The sequence below is a fragment of the Ranitomeya imitator genome, chromosome 6 (genome assembly GCF_032444005.1).
Source record: "Ranitomeya imitator isolate aRanImi1 chromosome 6, aRanImi1.pri, whole genome shotgun sequence".
Classification (NCBI taxonomy): domain Eukaryota; kingdom Metazoa; phylum Chordata; class Amphibia; order Anura; family Dendrobatidae; genus Ranitomeya; species Ranitomeya imitator.
The window spans coordinates 212,795,579-212,816,224 of NC_091287.1; the positions used below are offsets into that span (position 1 = coordinate 212,795,579).

The window sequence follows — 20,646 nt, forward strand, 5'->3', positions numbered from 1 at the left end:
CTCATATTATCCTCATCCCTCCTCCCATCCATCACTGTATATGCACATTATATGGCTATGCATTAGTCTCCTTGTTTTTTGTTTTTTTGTTTATGAAATTGTGTTCCTTTTTGTTATACATATTGATTGTTTGATCTTTATTTTGATGTTACCGCCTTACACTGAAGAAGGTCAATATCACTGACCGAAACGTTTGTACAAGTGGCTGCCAATAAAATTTGCATATTACTGAAAGTTGAGTGCCAAAGTTTATTCTATTAAGCAGATACCAAACATGTATAGGTTCCTAATTTAAATGGTGCATAACACATCCAAAGTTTGCAAGGAAAAAAAATAGTGCCATTTTCCGAGACCAGTAGCGTCTCCATTTTCCATGATCTGGAGCTGTGTGAGGACTTTTCTTTGCGTGTCTAGCTAACTTTTTTTTTATAACATTTTGTGGCAGATACGCTACAGAAGCCCTGACCTATTGGACAACCTCTTCTGAGTTTCCCAAGTTGCAGTATGAAATAAAAACATGTTATACTTGCCTTCCCATAATATTGTCTGCTTGGTGGTCACGTGACATTATGCCACATGACAGTTGCCGCCAATCTTATTGATTGGTGGGGAGGTCAGACTGCTGGGACTGACCTTCTGTGGATGGGTGACAACTTTCAATGTTGAGAATAAACCTCTGTTTCATACCTTGCTTTTCTTCACACAGCTCTATAATTTACATACTGTTAATAACTAAAACAAATGATAAAAGGTTCTTGTTGGTAATCTTATTTATTTAAAATAAAGTAACAAAAAGTGGCTAGTAACATACCTTTTGACCTTGGTCACCCTTTTCACCTTTTAGTCCCTAAATAGTGTGAGAAACAAACAAATTATATTTATGACATTTAGGTATAAAAAAACGCGTAAACTGATTTTCTGAAGTATACCATCACTCAAAACTTGATACTTTATGTGCAGACAAATTCAAGGAAATACCAGCTATACACTGTCTAAAACTAATTCATACAATTCAGGTTCATTGCCTGTACTGCATGTGGAAATGGGAATTACTCCCCTATGTTGTTGGAATTCTGCACGGACAAGGAAAAAGCTCTGAAAAGCAAACCAAGGAACTGTTAAAAAAAATTAATGTCATGTCTTGGTCTCCTGCATCAATACTCTCCAATCTGCAACTATCCATGTGTGAGAGTTGTAATTCTACTGCAATTGGAGAGCCACAGATTAGAGATCATTGATCAGAAATATTAATAACCCCAACACTGTATAATCACTAATTTAAATACTGCATTTATTACACAATGATTTTGTGCAAGAAACCTGCTGAATTTACTGTCCAAACAAAGTGGATGAGATTTCATGAACACTCAAAGATGCCATTGTACTGTGCATTTTCTATTTGTTCTATTTATTTCTATGCAAAAACAGGTTTCTGTTCACGTGTTCTGGCTTTTGAGTTTGTTTTAAATGCTTCAAAGTTTCATTACCTGGTAATTTTTTTAGCATATTGTATGCATTTCTTCATTGTGTAGGGATTTTACGCCGACATAAAAAACTTTGAAGTGCTCAGGAAACATTCAAAGGAAGCAAAAAAAAAAAAAAAAAAAGCTTAGAGATCACAAAATTCCAGAGAAAAGAGAGTTTCCTGATGCATCTTCTGCTTCTGGAAAATTGATGTTTTTAACTGTTAGAAAAAAGCGCACTGTGAACATAACTTAAATATACGTCTACATGGAATTTTTTTAGTGGGTCCACTCTCAAGCTTGAAAAAAATCGCTCAAGAAACACTTGAAATACTCTTCTTAAGGGCTCATACTCACATGCGAGAAACTCGGATGAGTCTCGCATGTTAATACCCGGCACTGTACCCGGCACTCAGATCGAAGCGTGCGGCCGCATAGGAATACATGCGGCTGCACGCTCTGCTCCTGAGTGCCAGGTGCAGTGCCGGGTATTAACATGCGAGACTCCGAGTTTCTTGCATGTGAGTATGAGCACTTATAGTTTCCATTGGAAAATGACTTGCTGTTCATACATTTAGTTTTTTGATAGTTGATAATTACCATCCATTTTTGAAAAAAAAAAACACCAAGCATTTTAAATAAGTGACCTGTCAATTGTTCAGGCATTTTGAAACTGCTCCTTTCATTACAATAGAAGTAAATAGGAAGGCTGCTAAAATGTCATAAATATACCCAAGTGTCTTTTTTGTAAGCATTTCAGCACTTTATTAATTGCTGTAAAAAATGACAAAATAGCCCAAGAAAAAAAGCTTGAATACTTACAAAATTTTTACAGGAAGCAATTCAGGAAAAAATGCTAACAAAAAAAGCTTTAGGACAAGAAAAACACCCAGAAAACTCCACATAGAAGTAACACTTCCTGATGCAGTTCCCACTAGAAAAACTTTTTTTTGACTGTCTCACAAAAAATCCATGTGCACATAACCATCTTTTTCAGGCAGAATCTGCCTGAAACCAGCTTGAAGAAGCACTAAAAAACAACAAAAAGAACAAAGTTGCTGTGACATTGTTGTGCATATGTTATGTCTGCGTAAAATATAATTCAGGTGTGCTGACGTCTGTTCACATACCCTCAGACTTTTCATATCTGTGCCATGTTTTCCAGTTATAATGAAAACCATGACGTAGCACTAGAGCCTTAACTCAATGAACACTATGCGTGTCCAATAGATATCACTAACCTTGGGCTCGTTCAGACATCCATTTTTTATGTTCGTGTTCATGTTCCATGTTTTTCATGGATAATCTTTTTCTGTTCATGTGCATTTTTTTCGTGGACATGTAAATAATGAACTAGTCAGCAATAATGTGTAACATAGATGCACATAGGGCTTACTATTAAGATATATTAAGCCTTGTTAAGATAGAGGCACTCATGTTGTCTTTTTCAATGAAATTTTGGTTGGCTGCCTCAAAAAGGTACAGTAAATAGTTGTGTGAAAAAGTGTTTGCCCCTTCCCGATTTCTTATGTCTTTGCATGTTTGTCACACTTAAAATTTTCAGATCACCAAACAAATTTAAATATTAGATAAGGATAACACAAGTAAAGACAAAATGCAGTTTCTAAATGAAGGTCTTTATTATTAAGAGAAAAATAAATCCAAACCTACAGGACCCTCTGTGAAAAAGTGATTGCCCTCCTCTCCTTAAAACATAAATTAACTAGTTTATCACATCTTTGGGAAGCTAAATTCAAATTCACAAACCCAGGCCTCATTACTGCCACACCTGTTCTAAAAAAAAAATCACTTAAATAGGACCTGCCTGACAAAGTGAAGTAGACAAAAAGTTCCTCAAAGGCTAGAGATCATGCTGCGATCCAAAGAAATTTTGGAACAAATGAGAAATAAAGTAATTGAGATCTATCAGTCTGGAAAAGATTATAAATCCATTTCTTAAAGTTTGGGACACCAGCAAACCATAGTGAGAGCCATTATACACAAATGGCAAAAACATGGAACAGTAGTAAATCTTCCCAGGAGTGGCCAGCCGATCAATATTACCCTAAGAGTGTAGCAACAACTCAACCAAAAGGTCACAAAAGACCCCACAACAATATCCAAAAAACTGCGGGCCTCACTTGCCTCAGGTAAGGTCGGTGTTCATGACATCACCTAGACTTTGGACAATACTCCCAAGGCAAGAGACAAAAGTTGAACATTTTGAAAGGTGTATGCCCCATTACATCTGACGTAGAAAAAGCACAGCATTTCATAAAAGGAACATCATACCAAAAGTAAAATATGGTGCTGGTAGTGTGATGCTTTGGGGCTGTCTTTCTCCTTCAGAAACTGGAAGACTTGCTGTGGTAAATGGAACCATGAAGTCTGATGTCTGCCAAAAAATCCTGAAGGAGAATATCCGGCTATCTGTTCTGGACTTCAAGCTGAAGCGCACTTGGGTTATGCAGCAAGACAATTATCCAAACCACACCAGCAAGTCCACCTCTGCATGGCATAAAAAATAAAATTAAGATTTTTCAGTACCTTAGTCAAAGTCCCGCATTAATCCAATTGAGATGCTGTATCATGACCTTAAAAAGGCGGTTCATGCTCGGAAACCCTCCAATGTGCCCAAATTACAACAATTCTGCAAAGATGAGTGAGCCCAAATTCCTCCAGAGCACTGTAAAAGACTCACTGCCAGTTACCCCTTAATAATAAAGACCATTTATCATTTATTATTTTTTATCATTTCTAAACTGTATTTTATGTTTGTTTTATCTTTGTCTAATACTTAAATTTGCTTAGTGATCTAAAACATTTAAGTGTGACAAACATGCAAAAGAATAGGATAAGAGGAAGGGAGCAAGCTGTATGTTGGACATTTTTAATATGCACTGATAATGTTATTGGACAGTAGCTGCTAGTCCATGGGCATAGCCGATTTTTATCTAATGTGCATGAAGGCCTTAACACATAAGTGCCAGAGTCAAAATAGAAAAATAATGACGAGCACTGAAACATGTAATGTTATTTTTATTTTATTGTAAGAACATAATAAAATAATTTGTCAGGCTGAAAAGATATCTAGTCTATCAAATTCATATGGGGCTCCGAACCAAGATTTGAAAAAAAAGAGCAAGATTTGAGAACCCTTTCACACCCAATCTGAAATATTAACAATAAAAAAAGCAAACAAACCACATGTCCAGGAGGTCCGTCTTGTCCATCTTTACCAGGTAAACCTTGCTCACCCTATATAATCAAAGAAATTGAACTCAAATACTGTCATGTGCAAGAATTTGTTAAAGAGAAGCGGTCATCAGACTCTTGCTGCTTCAACCAAACAATGAGATACACTGGTAAAGGGATAATTCTATAAAATGTAGCGTTTATTAAAGCATTAAACAACCATAACAGTAAATACTACTACCTAAAATGGACCAATGTAAGCCAACATTCACACGTTGAGTATTTGGTCAGAATTTTACATCAGTATTTGTAAGCCAAAACCAGGAGTGGAACAATCGGGAAATGTGTAATAGAAACACATCACCACTTCTTTATTCATCTCCCACTCCTGGTTTTGGTTTATAGATACTGATGTAAAAACTCACAAAATACTCAACATGTGCACATGCCTTATTCAACACCTGAGTGTAACTCAAGGAAATAACTAAAACACACAAAAAACAAAGGACTCTAAATATTGTGGCCCACAAAAAGGTACCACAACTATAATCATAGGTCTACCATCTTTACGCGTCTCATTGACACCAAAAAATGTGACTCTTCAGGCATCTCTCTCATACGGGCCTAATATTTGAAACACGACAATTTATTAAAACCAAAAAATATTCACCTCTAAAGGGAGAGGGAACCTACTCTGATAATAATAATACTGTATTGGCAGAAGCTCATACAATTACCCTCTGAAAACAATGGCCACCATATCTTTGCACATTTAATTTAATATCACTTAGAGTTTAAGTATAAATGACACACCTAAATTTAAGTAGGGATGATTCCTAAATTTAAGTAGGGATGAATTTGTTTGTATCAAGATGATGCATATTCCTTTAACCACTGCACTGCTAAGATTGAATATCCTATTGGGAGCTCCAAATAGCTCTCTTTCCACATTTATTACACAAATCCCTTAGAATCATTATATTAATAGCAAACCCTGCCAGTCTATATCATCAGCACGAATGATAATGGTAAAGCCAGTTATGGCTTGCCTCAATATCAAATGTCACTACCTGGCATCAAATCACAGAGCCTGCATTAATTCATAATACTAGCATATTGTTCAGTTATTGCACAAATCCCTTAGTGTCAATATATTTATATATATATATACCCCTTTACCCCCAAGGGTGGTTTGCACGTTAATGACCGGGCCAATTTTTACAATTCTGACCACTGTCCCTATATGAGGTATAAGTCTGGAACGCTTCAATGGATCCCGGTGATTCTGACATGGTTTTCTCGTGACATATTGTACTTCATGATAATGGTAAAATTTATTTGATATTACCTGCATTTATGTGTGAAAAAAATGGAAAATTGGCAAAAATTTTGAAAATTTCGCAATTTGTCCAAATTTGAATTTTTATGCAATTAAATCACAGAGATATGTCACACAAAATACTTAATGAGTAACATTTCCCACATATCTACTTTACTTCAGCACAATTTTGGAAGCAAAATATTTTTTGTTAGGGAGTTATAAGGGTTAAAAGTTGTCCAGCAAATTCTCATTTTTACAACACAATTTTTTTTAGGGACCACATCTCATTTTAAGTCATATTTAGGGGACGAGTTCCCGCCTCTGCACAGGGGGAATCTCAGGCTATCTCCACTGCGGTCTCCCATTCTTCTCCTGCCGCAGTGGAACCTGCTCAGCGGAGACATCAATCCCAGCATCTCGCTCAGTCTGACTCTGTACAAAGAGTTACTGCTGCTTTTCCTGCTTCTGCCATTGAAGCCAGTGCTGGGCAGCGGCGAGCAGACGCTTCTAGGACTAAGTCCTGCTTTTCTCATTCTGATCATGCCCAGAGTAAGATCTCTCAGTGGAGATCGAGGGTCACATGTTCAGATACTACAGCTAGATCCATTGGTCCTCCAGGAAGGTCCTGTAGGTGCTCAGGCTCTGTAGCAGCCTCTCATTGGTCCTTCTAGGAAGGTCCTGTACTTGCTGCAACTATTTAAGGCTCGCATGGCCGCATGGCCATGCGCTAGTATCTTTATAAGTTATGTGCTTTGCGCCAGTGTGGTCATGTAAGATTTTGTTCAGGGACCCGGCTGAAATAAGCCCCTAGAATGCTGGCACCTCCGGCGAGGAGATTTTGTGTTTGTATGTATTCAGGGATCTGGCTGAAATAAACCCCTAGAATGCTGGCACCTCCGACGAGGAGTTTTGTGTGCATGCATGACCACTGACTGCTCTCTGTTGGGCAGTTAGCCTGTGCCTCTGTGAAGTCTAACAGGGCGCAGTGTGTTGCTTTCACGGCTACTCTGTGAAATAACAGAGCTAGTTCATACCGCCATATAGTGCCGCCATTGCTAGCAGCAGGTTCTCCTGCACGGTGGACCCCGGGCTGCGAACACATCAATTACAATAAAACATCTATATTTACTCGGTGTGTTCTGCTAGCCCTAACAGAATACTAGCGCCAGGGTCTGGCTAGTAAATGGCGGACATAAGCAGTCCTTGTGGTATATCCAGCAGCTGGAGGGTAGGTTGGTGTCTCTCGAGAGCGCAACCTCAGCTGTGGATGTTACCACAGTTGCTGTGCAGGCTGCTAGCATGGCTGCAGCAACCTTGTCCACTGCTACCCCTGTTCCGACATTATCTAGCCTCCCGCTGCCAGAAAAATTTTCTGGAGATAGTTAATCTTGTAGGGGTTTCGTGAGTCAGTGCTCTATTTACCTCGAGCTCCTGGCTGCACGTTTTCCCACAGAGCGGGCAAAGGTGGGATTTATTGTGTCTCTCTTGTCGGACAGGGCGCTGGAATGGGCTCCTGTTATGATCCGGTGACTTTGGAGCTGCATGAGAACTTTCACTGGAGAAGATGGCCACTATACTGACCGCAATCCTGAACTTAACACCGCAACTAGAAGTAGCCGTGGAGTGTACCTAACACACCTAGACACCTCGTCACAGCCGGAGGACTAAATACCCTTAAAGATGGAAATTGGAATACTATCTTGCCTCAGAGAAAATCCCCAAAGGATACACAACCCCCCACAAATATTGGCGGTGAGTCGGAGAGGAAAAAACATACACAGGCAGAAAAACAGGATTTAGCACAGGAGGCCACTCTACCTAGATAGGACAGGATAGGACAGAGTTCTGTGCGGTCAGTATTAAAACCCTTCAAAACATCCACAGCAGAATATACAAAAAACTTCCTACATCTAACTAAAAGATGTAGGAGCGTAAATCTGCAACTCCAGTGAATCCTACAATCAGAGCAGGAATAAAACTGAAACATGCACACAGCAGTGTGCCACAGATACAAAAACCAGACACTTATCTTTGCTGAATTTGGCAGCAAGCAGGAGAAGCCAGAAAGTGATCCAACACTTCACAAGGAACATTGACAACTGGCAAGGGCTAAAGGATCCTGCACACCTAAATATCCCAGTCAGAATTGTAATCATCCTATACACCTGGCCAGGACTGCGAGTCAGAGACAATTGCATTCCCACCTACAACCACTGGAGGGAACCCAAGAGCAGAATTCACAACAGGCTCCGCCGCTGTGGGAGCGTGGCGATCATGTGGTGTAGAGTGCTCCGCTGTTCCTGAGCACTCTGAAACAGGTCTTTTTAGGACCTCAAGTCACCCATGAAACGGCGCTCCAACTGCTGGCATTGACTCAGGGTTTGTCCTTGGCCAGCCATTTTGCCGTCTACTTCCGTACCCTACCATCTGAGCTGGAGTGGTCGGACAAAGCCCTTATCCCCATATTTTGGAGGGGGCTGGCTGATCACGTGAAGGACGCTCTGGCCACTAGGGAGATTCCTGCCACACTGGAGGAGTTAATAGCTGTCTCCACTCGTATTGACCTCCGTTTTAACGAGCGGAGATTAGAGCGAGCCCAGTGTAGGCAGAGGTTTCGGTTGGCTCCCACCTTCGCCAAACCTCTGGAATCTCCAGTCCTGGTCCCTGAGTCACATGAGGCCATGGAAGAGTCACAAGCAGGATCTAAGTCCCGGACTGCTAGTGCACTCAAGGTATGTCATGTTTGCCAGCAGTCAGGACATCTTGCCACCAGATGTTCCCAGCGGTCGAGGAAACATCAGTGTCTAGTGGTAGTAGGTGAAGGTACACTAGACACGGTGACATTTGCCTCCAAATTGTCCTTTAAGGGGACAATTACTATAGGCTCATCCACCCACTCGGTAGAGCTCTGCATGGATTCTGGGGCGGAGGGCAATTTTATGTCTTCTGCCTTCGCCCAACGTCACGCAATACCCCTGGTAATGCTAGCTCCACCAGTAACGGTACGAGTGGTGAATAGGTCAACACTGCCCTCACAGATAACACACCAGACCATCCATTTTACTCTGTCTATGTTGCCATCCCATCAGGAGATTATATCTCTGCTCGTCATTCCTGAGGGAATTGATGAGGTCCTGTTAGGGATACCCTGGCTACGGTACCACTCTCCTCATATCGAGTGGTCCTCAGGCAGAATTCTGGGATGGGGTGAATCTTGTGGGGGTAGGTGTCAGAGAGAGTGCGTTCAGGTTGCTACTACTGAGGTACCCGCAGATCTATCCTCTCTCCCCAAGCAATATTGGTCCTATGCGGACGTGTTCTCCAAAAAGGTGGCGGAGACCCTTCCGCCCCACCGCCCCTATGACTGTCCTATTGATCTCTTGCCTGGTGCTGAGCCTCCCCGGGATCGAGTCTATCCCTTATCTCTCCCAGAGACGAAGGCAATGTCTCAGTACATTCAAGAGAATCTGGCAAGAGGGTTCATCAGGAAGTCAGTGTCACCTGCTGGGGCTTGGTTCTTTTTCGTGCAGAAGAAGAATGGGGAACTACGTCCATGCATAGATTACAGGGGTCTTAACGCCATCAAAGTTAAGAATAATTATCCTTTGCTCCTGATATCTGAGCTTTTTGATAGGCTTCGGGGAGCAAGGGTATTTACTAAATTAGATCTGCGGGGTGCTTACAACCTGATCCGCATCCGTGACGGGAACGAATGGAAGACGGCTTTTAACACCAGGGATGGGGACTATGAATATCTGGTGATGCTCTTCGGGCTCTGTAATGCCCCAGCCATTTTCCAAGACTTTGTGAATGACATCTTCCGGGATATGCTTTCCACCTCGGTCGTAGTCTATCTTGATGATATTCTCATCTACTCTCCAGATTTTGACTCCCACCGGAGAGATGTTTGCAAAGTCTTCGACCTCCTACGGGCAAACTCCCTCTATGCCAAGTTGGAGAAGTGTGTGTTTGAGCAGGAGTCCTTACCTTTCCTAGGCTATATCATCTCCGCCCAGGGATTGGCTATGGATGCTGCCAAACTACAGGCTGTGACGTACTGGCAGGAACCCCATTCTCTTAAAGCATTGCAGCGCTTTATGGGGTTCATTAATTACTATCGCCAGTTCATTCCACACTTCTCAACTTTGGTAGCTCCCTTGGTTGCCCTCACCAAGAAGGGAGCAAATCCCAAATTGTGGTCTGAGGAGGTCTCCAAGGCCTTTAACTCCGTTAAGTCACACTTCACTAGCGCTCCCATCCTACATCGCTCCGATGTAGATAAGCCATTTATAATGGAGGTGGATGCCTCATCTGTTGGTGCTGGAGCAGTCCTTTTCCAAAAGGATGCTCAAGGTCGGAAGCATCCTTGCTTCTTCTTTTCTAAGACCTTCTCAACAGCAGAGAGGAATTATTCCATTGGGGACAGGGAGTTGCTAGCCATGAAGTTGGCTTTCTCGGAGTGGAGACATCTCTTGGAGGGAGCTCGTTTTCCCTTCCAAGTCTTCACAGATCACAAGAGTTTGGTATACCTGCAGACAGCCCAGCGGTTAAATTCTCACCAGGTCAGAGGGTCCTTGTTCTTCTCCCGCTTTCATTTCACCCAACATTTTCTTTCTGGGGAGAAGAACATTCGTGCTGAAGCTCTCTCTCGCTCCAATGTATCATCTGAGGAGGAGGAAGAGGAGCCTCGGCTTATTGTCCCCACTGAGAGCCTGAGAACTGTGGCCCCGATTTCGCTAGAGTCTGTGCCTCCGGGCAAGACTTTTGTACCATCCAGTTTGCGACCGGAGGTTCTCTCTTGGGCTCACTCGTCCAGGTTGGGTGGACATTTTGGTTCCAAAAGGACATCTGAGTTACTGGCAAGGACATACTGGTTGCCGCACATGGCTCGTGATGTCGCAGACTATGTTCGGGCGTGTGTCTCTTGTGCCAAGAACAAGTCTCCTCCGCAACGGCCAGCTGGGTTGCTTTACCCCTGCCGGTGGCGGACAGTCCCTGGGAGATGGTCGGAATGGACTTTGTGGTAGGCTTACCCAAGTCTTGTAGCTGCACCATTATCTGGGTGATCACCGACCATTTTTCGAAAAATGGTTCACTTGGTGCCTCTTCCATGGCTACCTTCTGCACGGGCTCTGGCTGTGTTGTTCATCAAGCATATCTTTCGCCAACACGGTATGCCGGACAAGATTGTCAGTGACCTGGGTCCCCAGTTTGCATCTAGATTCTGAAGAGAGCTTTGTCGTCTACTCAGTATTGAGTTTAATCTCTCGTGGGCTTATCCCGAGACAAATGGGTTGGTTGAGAGGGCCAATCAGACCCTGGTCACATATTTACGACATTTTGTTTCTGCCTGGCAGGATGACTGGGCATCCTTGTTACCGTGGGCAGAGTTTGCGCTTAACAATGCTGTAGCCGTCTCCACCGGTCAGACTCCTTCCCTCCTTAATTACGGCCAGCATCCGTGGGTTCCTGTGCCTATGCCTGTGTCTTCTGCTGACTCCAGGGTGGCAGACTGGGCAGTGGAGGCACGGGACATTTTGGACCGCACTCAGGATGCCATTCGGGCCTCCAAGGAGAGAATGAGGTTCTCCGCCGAATCATATCGGCGCCCTGCCCAGACCTTTGCTCCTGACGACTTAGTGTGGCTCTCCACCCGAAACATCAGACTGCGTGATGAGTCTACTAAGTTTGCACCTCGCTACTTGGGTCCCTTCAAGGTCCTCGAACAGGTTAATCCTGTACTCTACCGTCTGGCCCTTCCTCCACGCCTAGGTATCACCGATAACTTTCATGTGTCCCTCCTTAAGCCCGTATACATGTCCCGGTTTTCTGAGTCATCTGCCGGGACATCGGGTTCGTCTACGGATGATTACGAGTTGAACGCTATTTTGGGGTGCAAGGTGGTACGTGGCAAAAAATTTTATTTGGTGGACTGGAAGGGTTATGGTCCTGAGGACAGGTCCTGAGAGCCTGCTGAGCACATTCAGGCTCCGCAGCTCATTACTGCCTTCGAGCGTAGCGAGGCCCAAGGAGGTGGGCCCTAGGAGGGGGGGTAATGTTAGGGGTCGAGTTCCCGCCTCTGCACAGGGGAAATCTCGGGCCATCTCTGCTGCGATCTCCCATTCTTCTCCTGCCGCAGTGGAGCCTGTTCAGCGGAGATGTCAGTCCCAGCATCTCGCTCAGTCTGACTCTGTACAAAGAGTTACTGCTGCTTTTCCTGCTTCTGCCATTGAAGCCAGTGCTGGGCAGCGGTGAGCAGACGCTTCTAGGACTAAGTCCTGCTTTTCTCATTCTGAGCATGCCCAGAGTAAGATCTCTCAGTGGAGATCGAGGGTCACATGTTCAGATACTACAGCTAGATCCATTGGTCCTCCAGGAAGGTCCTGTAGGTGCTCAGGCTCTGTAGCAGCCTCTCATTGGTCCTTCCAGGAAGGTCCTGTACTTGCTGCAACTATTTAAGGCTTGCATGGCCGCATGGCTTTCTAAGTTATGTGCTTTGTGCCAGTGTGGTCATGTAAGATTGTGTTCAAGGACCCGGCTGAAATAAGCCCCTAGAATGCTGGCACCTCCGGCGAGGAGTTTTGTGTGCATGCATGACCACTGACTGCTCTCTGTTGGGCAGTTAGCCTGTGCCTCTGTGAAGTCTAATAGGGCGCAGTGCTTTGCTTTTACGGCTACTCTATGAAATAACAGAGCTAGTTCATACCACCATATAGTGCCGCCATTGCTAGCAGCAGGTTCTCCTGCACGGTGGACCCCGGGCTGCGAACGGATCAATTACAATAAAACATCTATATTTACTTGGTGCGTTCCGCTAGCCCTAACATCTATATGATAGAGAATAACCAAGTGTGACACCATTCTAAAAACTGAACCCCTCAAGGTGATCAAAGCCACATTCAAGAAGTTTATTAACCCTTCAGGTGTTTCACAGGAATTTTTGGAATGTTTGAATAAAAATGAACATTTAACTTTTTTCACAAAAAGTTTACTTCAGCTCCAATTAGTTTTATTTTACCAAGGGTAACAGGAGAAAATGGACCCCAAAAGTTGTTGAACCATTTGTCTTGAGTAAGATGATGCCCCATATGTGGGGGTAAACCACTGTTTGGGTGCAAAGGAGAGCTCGGAAGGGAAGGAGTGCCGTTTGACTTTTCACTGCAGAATTGACAGGAATGGAGATGGGATGCCATGTTGCGTTTAGAGAGCCACTGATGTGCCTAAACATTGAAACCCCCACAAGTGACACCATTTTGGAAAGTAGACCCCCTAAGGAACTTATTTAAATGTGTGGTGAGCACTTTGACCCATTAAGTGCTTCACAGAAGTTTATAATGCAGAGCCGTAAAAATAAAACATAATTTTTTCACAAAAATGATTTTTTCGCCCAATATTTTTTATTTTCCCAAGGGTAAGAGAAGAAATTGGACCCCAAAAGTTGTTGTACAATTTGTCCCGAGTATGTTGATACCCCATATGTGGGGGTAAACCACTGTTTGGGCGCATGGCAGAGCTTGGAAGGGAAGGAGCGCCGTTTGACTTTTCAATGCAAAATTGACTGGAATTGAGATGTGACGCCATGTTGGGTTTGGAGAGCCACTGATGTGCCTAAACATTGAAACCCCCCACAAGTGACACCATTTTTGAAAGTAGACCCCCTAAGGAACTCATCTAGATAAAACTGCTTTATTCATTTTACCAAACGCGGAACGGTATAAACGCCCCCCTCCCCAAAAGAAATTCATGAATAGCTGGTTTTTGGTCATTCTGCCTCACAAAAGACGGTATAAAAAGCGAACAAAAAATGTCACATGCCCGAAAATGTTACCAATAAAAACGTCAACTCGTCCTGCAAAAAACAAGACCTCAAATGGCTCTGAGAACCAAAATATGGAAAAATTATAGCTCTCAAAATGTGGAGATGCAAAAACTATTTTTTGCAATAAAAAGCGTCTTGTAGTGTTAGACAGCTGCCAATCATAAAAATCCACTAAAAAAACAGCTATAAAAGTAAATCAAACCCCCTTCATCACCCCCTTAGTTAGTGAAAATAATAAAATAAAAAAATGTATTTATTTCCATTTTCCCATTAGGGTTAGAGATAGGGATGGGAGTAGGGTTAGGGGTGTTTTGGGGTTAGGTGTGTGGTTGGGGTTAGGTGTGTGGTTGGGGTTAGGATTAGAGGCATGTTCGGGTTAGGGGTGTGGTTAGAGTTATGGTTAGGGTTGGGATTTGGGTTAGGGGTGTGTTTGGGTTAGGGTTTCAGTTAGAATTGGGGGGTTTCCACTGTTAGGCACATCAGGGGCTCTCCAAAAGCGACATGGCGTCCGATTTCAATTCCAGCCAATTCCGCGTTGAAAAAGTAAAACAGTGCTCCTTTCCTTCCAAGCTCTCCTGTGCTCCCAAACAGGGGTTTACCCCAACATATGAGGTATCAGCCTACTCAGGACATATTGGACAACCACTTTTGGGGTCCAATTTCTCCTGTCACCCTTGGGAAAATACAAAACCGGAGGCTAAAAAAAATCTTTCTTTTTTTTCACAAAAAATATTTTTTATTTTCACGGCTCTGCATTATAAACTGTAGTGAAACACTTGGGGGTCAAAGTTCTCACAACACATCTAGATAAGTTCCTTGGGGGGTCTAGTTTCCAATATGGGGTCACTTGTGGGGGTTTCTACTGTTTAGGTACATTAGGGGCTCTGCAAACGCAATGTGATGCCTGCAGACCATTCCATCTAAGTCTGCAATCCAAACGGCACTCCTTCCCTTCCGAGCTCTGCCATGCGCCCAAACGGTGGTTCCCCCCACATATGGGGTATCAGCGTCCTCAGGACAAATTGGACAACAACTGTTGGAATCCAATTTCTCCTGTTACCCTTGTGAAAATACAAAACTGGGGGCTAAAAATCTTTTTTTTTCCACAAAAATTATTTTTATTTTCATGGCTCTGCGTTATAAACTGTAGTGAAACACTTGGAGGCTCAAAGTTCTCATAAAACATCTAGATAAGTTCCTTAGTGGGTCTTCTTTCCAAAATGGTGTGAATTGTGGGCGGTTTCAATGTTTAGGCACATCAGAAGCACATTAGCGTCCCATCTCAATTCCAGTAAATTTTGCATTAAAAAATTCAACGGAGGCTCCTTCCCTTCCGAGCTCTGCCATGCGCCCAAACAGTGGTTTACCCCCACACATGGGGTATCAGCGTATTCAGGGCAAATTGCACAACAACTTTTGTGGTCCAATTTCTTCTGTTACCCTTGGGAAAATAAAAAATTGGGGGCGATATATCATTTTTGTGAAAAAATGTAATTTTTTATTTTTACGGCTATGCATTATAAACTTCTGTGAAGCACTCGGTGGGTCAAAGAGCTCACCACTCATCTAGATAAGTTCTTTAGGGGGTCTACTTTCCAAAATGATGTCACTTTTGGGGGGTTTCAATGTTTAGGCACATCAGGGGCTCTCCAAATCCGACATGGCGTCTCATCTCAATTCCAGTCAATTTTGCATTGAAAAGTAAAATGGCGCTCCTTCCCTTCCGAGCTCTGCCATGCGCCCAAACACTAGTTTACCCCCACATATCGGGTAGCAGTGTACTCAGGATAAATTGTAGAACAGCTTTTGGGGTCCAATATCTCCTGTTACCCTTGGTAAATTAAAACAAATTGGAACTGAATTTAATTTATTGTGAAAAAAAAGTGAAATGTTCATTTTTATTTAAACATTCCAAAAATTCCTGTGAAACACCTGAAGGGTTAATAAACTTCTTGAATGTGGTTTTGAGCACCTTGAGGGATGCAGTTTTTAGAATGGTGTCACACTTGGGTATTTTCTATCATATAGACCCCTCAAAGTGACTTAAAATGTGATGTGGTCCCCAAAGAAAAAAAAAAAGGGTGTTGTAAAAATGAGAAATTGCTGGTCAACTTTTAACCCTTATAACTCCCTAGCAAAAAAAACAACAACTTTGGTTCCAAAATTCTGCTGATGTAAAGTAGACATGTAGAAAATGTTACATATTAAGTATTTTGTGTGACATATCTCTGTGATTTAAGGGCATAAAAATTCAATGTTGGAAAATTGCGAAATTTTCTAAATGTTTGCCAAATTCCTGTTTTTTTTTTTTCCACAAACACAGGTAATATCAAAGAAATTTTTCCACTATCATGAAGTACAATATGTCATGAGAAGATAATGTCAAAATCATTAGGATCCGTTCAAGCGTTCCAGAGTTAAAACCTCATAAAGTGACAGTGGTCAGAATTGTAAAAATTGGCCTGGTCATTAACATGCAAACCACCCTTGCGGGTTAAAGTCACAGAGCCTATTTTTACAGGTGCATCAGGCGGCATTAATCTTCTTAAAGGGCTATTATTAAACAGTGGGTCTCCTAAGCTGCTGTAGCCTATGCTGTGAGTGGATGGGCTGCCAAGAATTACGGCGCACCACAATTCCCCTTTCATAAGATGTCCAGTGGGGACTCCTGAAAAAGTGTTGCATTGAATTAAAGGACTGCCCTGCTACCAATTCATATACACCCCATTACGCCTTTGAACCCACATACTGGATGTGCCCATGAAAATCCACTTCACAATATGCATTTTGTACTGCCGTACTCCTTTGTTTTACACATTGGCAGCAAGGCCAGCCTTCTTATGCACTCCATTACACCTTGGAACCCACATACTGGATGGGCCCATGAAAATCCTCTCGTATTTTTTAGTGGTATGATGGTTTCCTCTTTGCGGAATTATTTACAGGAGAATTTGGCAATTTTATTTGCCATGTTTTTAACACTAAGGTTCAGATACGGCCTTAAATAAGGCTAATACTTGCTATCCAAGCAATTTTATTGCAAACTACAATATTCAAGGAATAGTATGATTGAATAGTGTGAGTGCGTACACTTTTATATATGTTAATATACAAAGGTTAATAAGTACATATAAGGATTAAATACAGTGATTACGTATATTTGAAGATTAACTACATACAGTATACTTATATCATCCACAAGAGGCGTTTAAACATCATCCATCTGGAATATCAGAGAAGCAACAACAAGACAGAGAACCCTTGGGAGATTACTTACACAGCATGGGCATCCCCAATTATGCAGGTATCAGCACACTGTACATGTACAGGTAACCCAATTTTGACATCTGTCTTAGTCATGTTTCTCTGGTCTTATATAGTCATTTAAACCTTCAAGCGGCCAGCTTTCAAGGTTGTATGAAACAGATATCATGGAGTCAGACGGGGGGCCATAAACCCCTAGAAATTAAAGCCACAAGGATTTAGATCAAACCACCACAGGCAGAGTTTCAGTAAACCTTAATGTTTTACAATGAGAAACAGCAAACATATAGAGGCTTAGAACTGTTTGTGAAGTGAATAAAGAAACATTTCTTAAGATTGTGTCACTATGATCATTGTCTGTCACATCTGTAAATGTTTTACAAGAAATTCAGCTATGTGATTGTCTGAATGCATTCAGTATACAGTATCTGTATTCCAAATCACTATTTGTATATTCACTATTTGTACATTTGAGGAAGCCAAAGTTATGGCTCTCAAGGACAGAAACTAATGTAGTCGACAAATAAATATTTGTAATGAACTACTGAGCCAAACTAACAGCATTGCTTTATCACATTTATATGAAGTGTATTGTGTCCAATATGAGCAACCAGGCAATGCAAAAAGGAACTTTTCAAGTGAGCTCCTTAAGGTACACAAATGTTATGAAGTCTTTGGAAACAAGGATTTGGTTCCACCGATGGGGGGTACTTTTTTAAAAATATAGTATTGCCATCACAGCCTCCCTTGCTCAAAATTCTGGGGCCTATAAAAGTACAGAACACGTTTACCCAGGTCATGTCATCGGAGATAAGGAAGAGACATTGCAGGAAACAGAGTTAAGAAATAGGCCCAATGTAATGTCATCCCCAATTCCCCAATGTGGGGTCCTTTTTTGACAAAATTAAATAGTGCCATCACAGCCCCCTAGCCCAAAATGTACCGTACAGAGCACGTTCACTCTGATGATCTAGTGGCAGGTAAAGGACACATTGCAGGAGACAGAGTTAAGAAGTAGGCCCAATATAGGGGTGTGGGTCTCTTAGACTTGTAATGGAGTGCCTGGCCTGACAAGCATTTGCTCATGGGTGGTTAATTTTTAAAAAATCTTTCATGTGGATCCTAGACACCCTTTACCAAAAATTGACTGTCTGTAGCAGCACGGAATGCGTGAACCCTGGTGATCTAGTGGTGGAAAATGAGGAGACATTGCTGAAGGCCTCATTAAAACTTAGGCCCAATGTAAAGGATTGTGTCTCCTACACTTGTAATACCCATACACTAAGTGCCTATGGGCTGACATTTCCCCAAGGGGGATATATTTATTAAAAACATAATATGAGCATCCTAGACACCCTTTCCAAAAAATTGACCGTGTGTACCAGCAAGGTACACATGAACCCTGGTGATCTAGTTGTGGAAAATGATGAGAGGTGGAGGAAGGCCTCATTAAAAAGTAGGCCCAAGGTAAAGGAGCGGGTCTCCTACACTTGTAATGCCCATACACTAAGTGCATGGGCTGACAAATATTTCCCCATGAGGGGGCAATTTTTTTAAAAAAATTGTTTACGGGCATCATAAACACCTTGCAAAACTGTAAAGTGGTTTCCTACACAGTTGCTGCTGGGAAGGTGCAGGTTTTTACTAAAAATATGGCGGACAAATCATTTGATGAAGTGATCAGAAAAAAGGGCTATGGTGATGACAGGAATGAGAACGTAGATGATTAATAAAAGCAGGGGCTATGGGAGCTATGAGATCTGGGATCGAGGATACAGCCTACAATGACTAGTCGTTTAGCAACCACCAATTACCAGAAAGTGTTTCATGCCCGTCAGAAGATCGGTGTAACAGATGTGCGTGTTTGACTCAGCCTAAAAAATGCCTGTCAAAAATATGTTGCCAAACCAAAGATGCACGTGTCTGTCTAAAACGCAAAGTGCAAAATGTGCGTGAGATGCTGAATTATAGAAAGCAGATCAGTGTTGGAGGAAAACCAAACAAACTGATGGATGCTTATGAAAAACTAAGTTTAAAGAGGAGTGCACCGTCCGTAAATACACACCCGTGGCACAAGCTTCTTCATCTTCACCCATACATATTACCAATAATATCCAAATGTCAGTCGAAAATTATTTGTTCTAGTGTAACGAACACTGTTAAAGGATAGCCACTAAACGTAGATAACCATGACCCTGGGAAACACCAGATTTGCTATTAACAAGACACCAATGAACCTACAGCCAGGCATGGTCGTGTGTGACAATGGCTGGAACCTGGTGGCTGCTCTGTGTCGAGGCCAGCACACACACTTGCCACGCCTGGCCCATGTGCTTAACCTCATTGTTCAACGTTTTCTGAAGAGCGACATGGATGTGCCAAATCTGCAAAGAAAAGTACCAGGCTCTGCGTACCATTTTAGAAAATCAGCTAAAGCTTCATCCGCCCTTGCCGTGTTTCTGCAGCGCTTGCAGATTCTGGCTCACCGACTGGTGTGTGATGTCCTCCCCATCCATTGGAACTCTACACTGCATATTTTGGAAAGGATTTGTGAGCAGAAGAGGGCAGTTGTTGACTACCAGCATCAACAAGGCTGTTGGTATTCAGTTCTGACTTCACACAGAAGATCTCAGGAGTGGACAAGGATGTCCATATGTACCATCCTCCAAAACTTAGAGGAATTCACCAAGATGGTGAGAGGCAATGACGTCATAATTAACATCTTCATCCTGCTTCTCTGTGTTCTAATATTAATATTTATAGTTATTTATATAGCATCAACATATTTACAGTTTCAAACACAACAGTCCTAAGTACACTAAGTAACAACGACAAAAATAATTACACCCCCACAAAAAATCCTGCTCGTGACAACTACAATCTACAATGAGGTGGGGGGTGGGGGGGGAGATAAAAACTACAGGGGAATGTATTTACAATTATGTATTTAATATGATATTACTGAGGTTTGTTGAAAGTTGTGGAGGCCTGAGGACAAGGAGAAGGAGGAGAGCATGGTCAGTAGTCCTCTTGGTGATGACACGGAAGTATCGACTGTTAGCAGTCTTGCACGCATGGCTGAGTTTATGTTCCACTGCCTTTCCAGTTACCTTCACGTTCTCAAAATTTTGGGTGACAGGGAATACTGATTGGTGACACTTCTAGACCCACGCTACAAGGAGAACTTTATTTCTTTTATTCCAGAGGCAGGCAGGTGTACTACAATGTTGGAGGACCATAGGGCCCTTCTTGCTGAATTATTAAAAAAATTCCCATCTTAAAAAAAATGCTGGCAGAAGAGGTCACAGTTCGTTGACCGAGCAAGGAGTACAGGTGAGAGAGACAACTCCAATCCAGCAGAGGCAGTGGAACACTGACAAAGTTCGGGGAGAATTTTCTCAGACCCTCCTATCGCCCTGGCCCTGAGGCATGGGGGACTCTCTCAATGAGTGCTTTGTTTGGGAACATGCGGAGGGAATACTTTGCTGACCGTACCAATGTCCTCTGTTATTCCATTGTGCCCTTTAATTATTGTTTTGCAAAGCTGAACACGGAGCATGAACTGTCTCTGTCTACTGCGAACG

At 42.5% G+C, this 20,646-nt stretch overlaps 1 protein-coding gene across 2 annotated transcripts in view; it reads right to left on the reverse strand.

Moving 5' to 3' along the window:
* The window catches only part of COL15A1 (collagen type XV alpha 1 chain), a 1,189,398-nt gene that overhangs the window by 425,015 nt on the left and 743,737 nt on the right, over positions 1-20,646 (reverse strand). For both annotated transcript variants that reach the window (XM_069730463.1, XM_069730464.1), the window contains 2 exons: positions 4,668-4,721; positions 812-847 (listed from right to left, as the gene is read on the reverse strand). In XM_069730463.1, the coding sequence (XP_069586564.1) occupies positions 812-847; positions 4,668-4,721 (90 nt within the window). The remainder of the gene's footprint in view (positions 1-811; positions 848-4,667; positions 4,722-20,646) is intronic.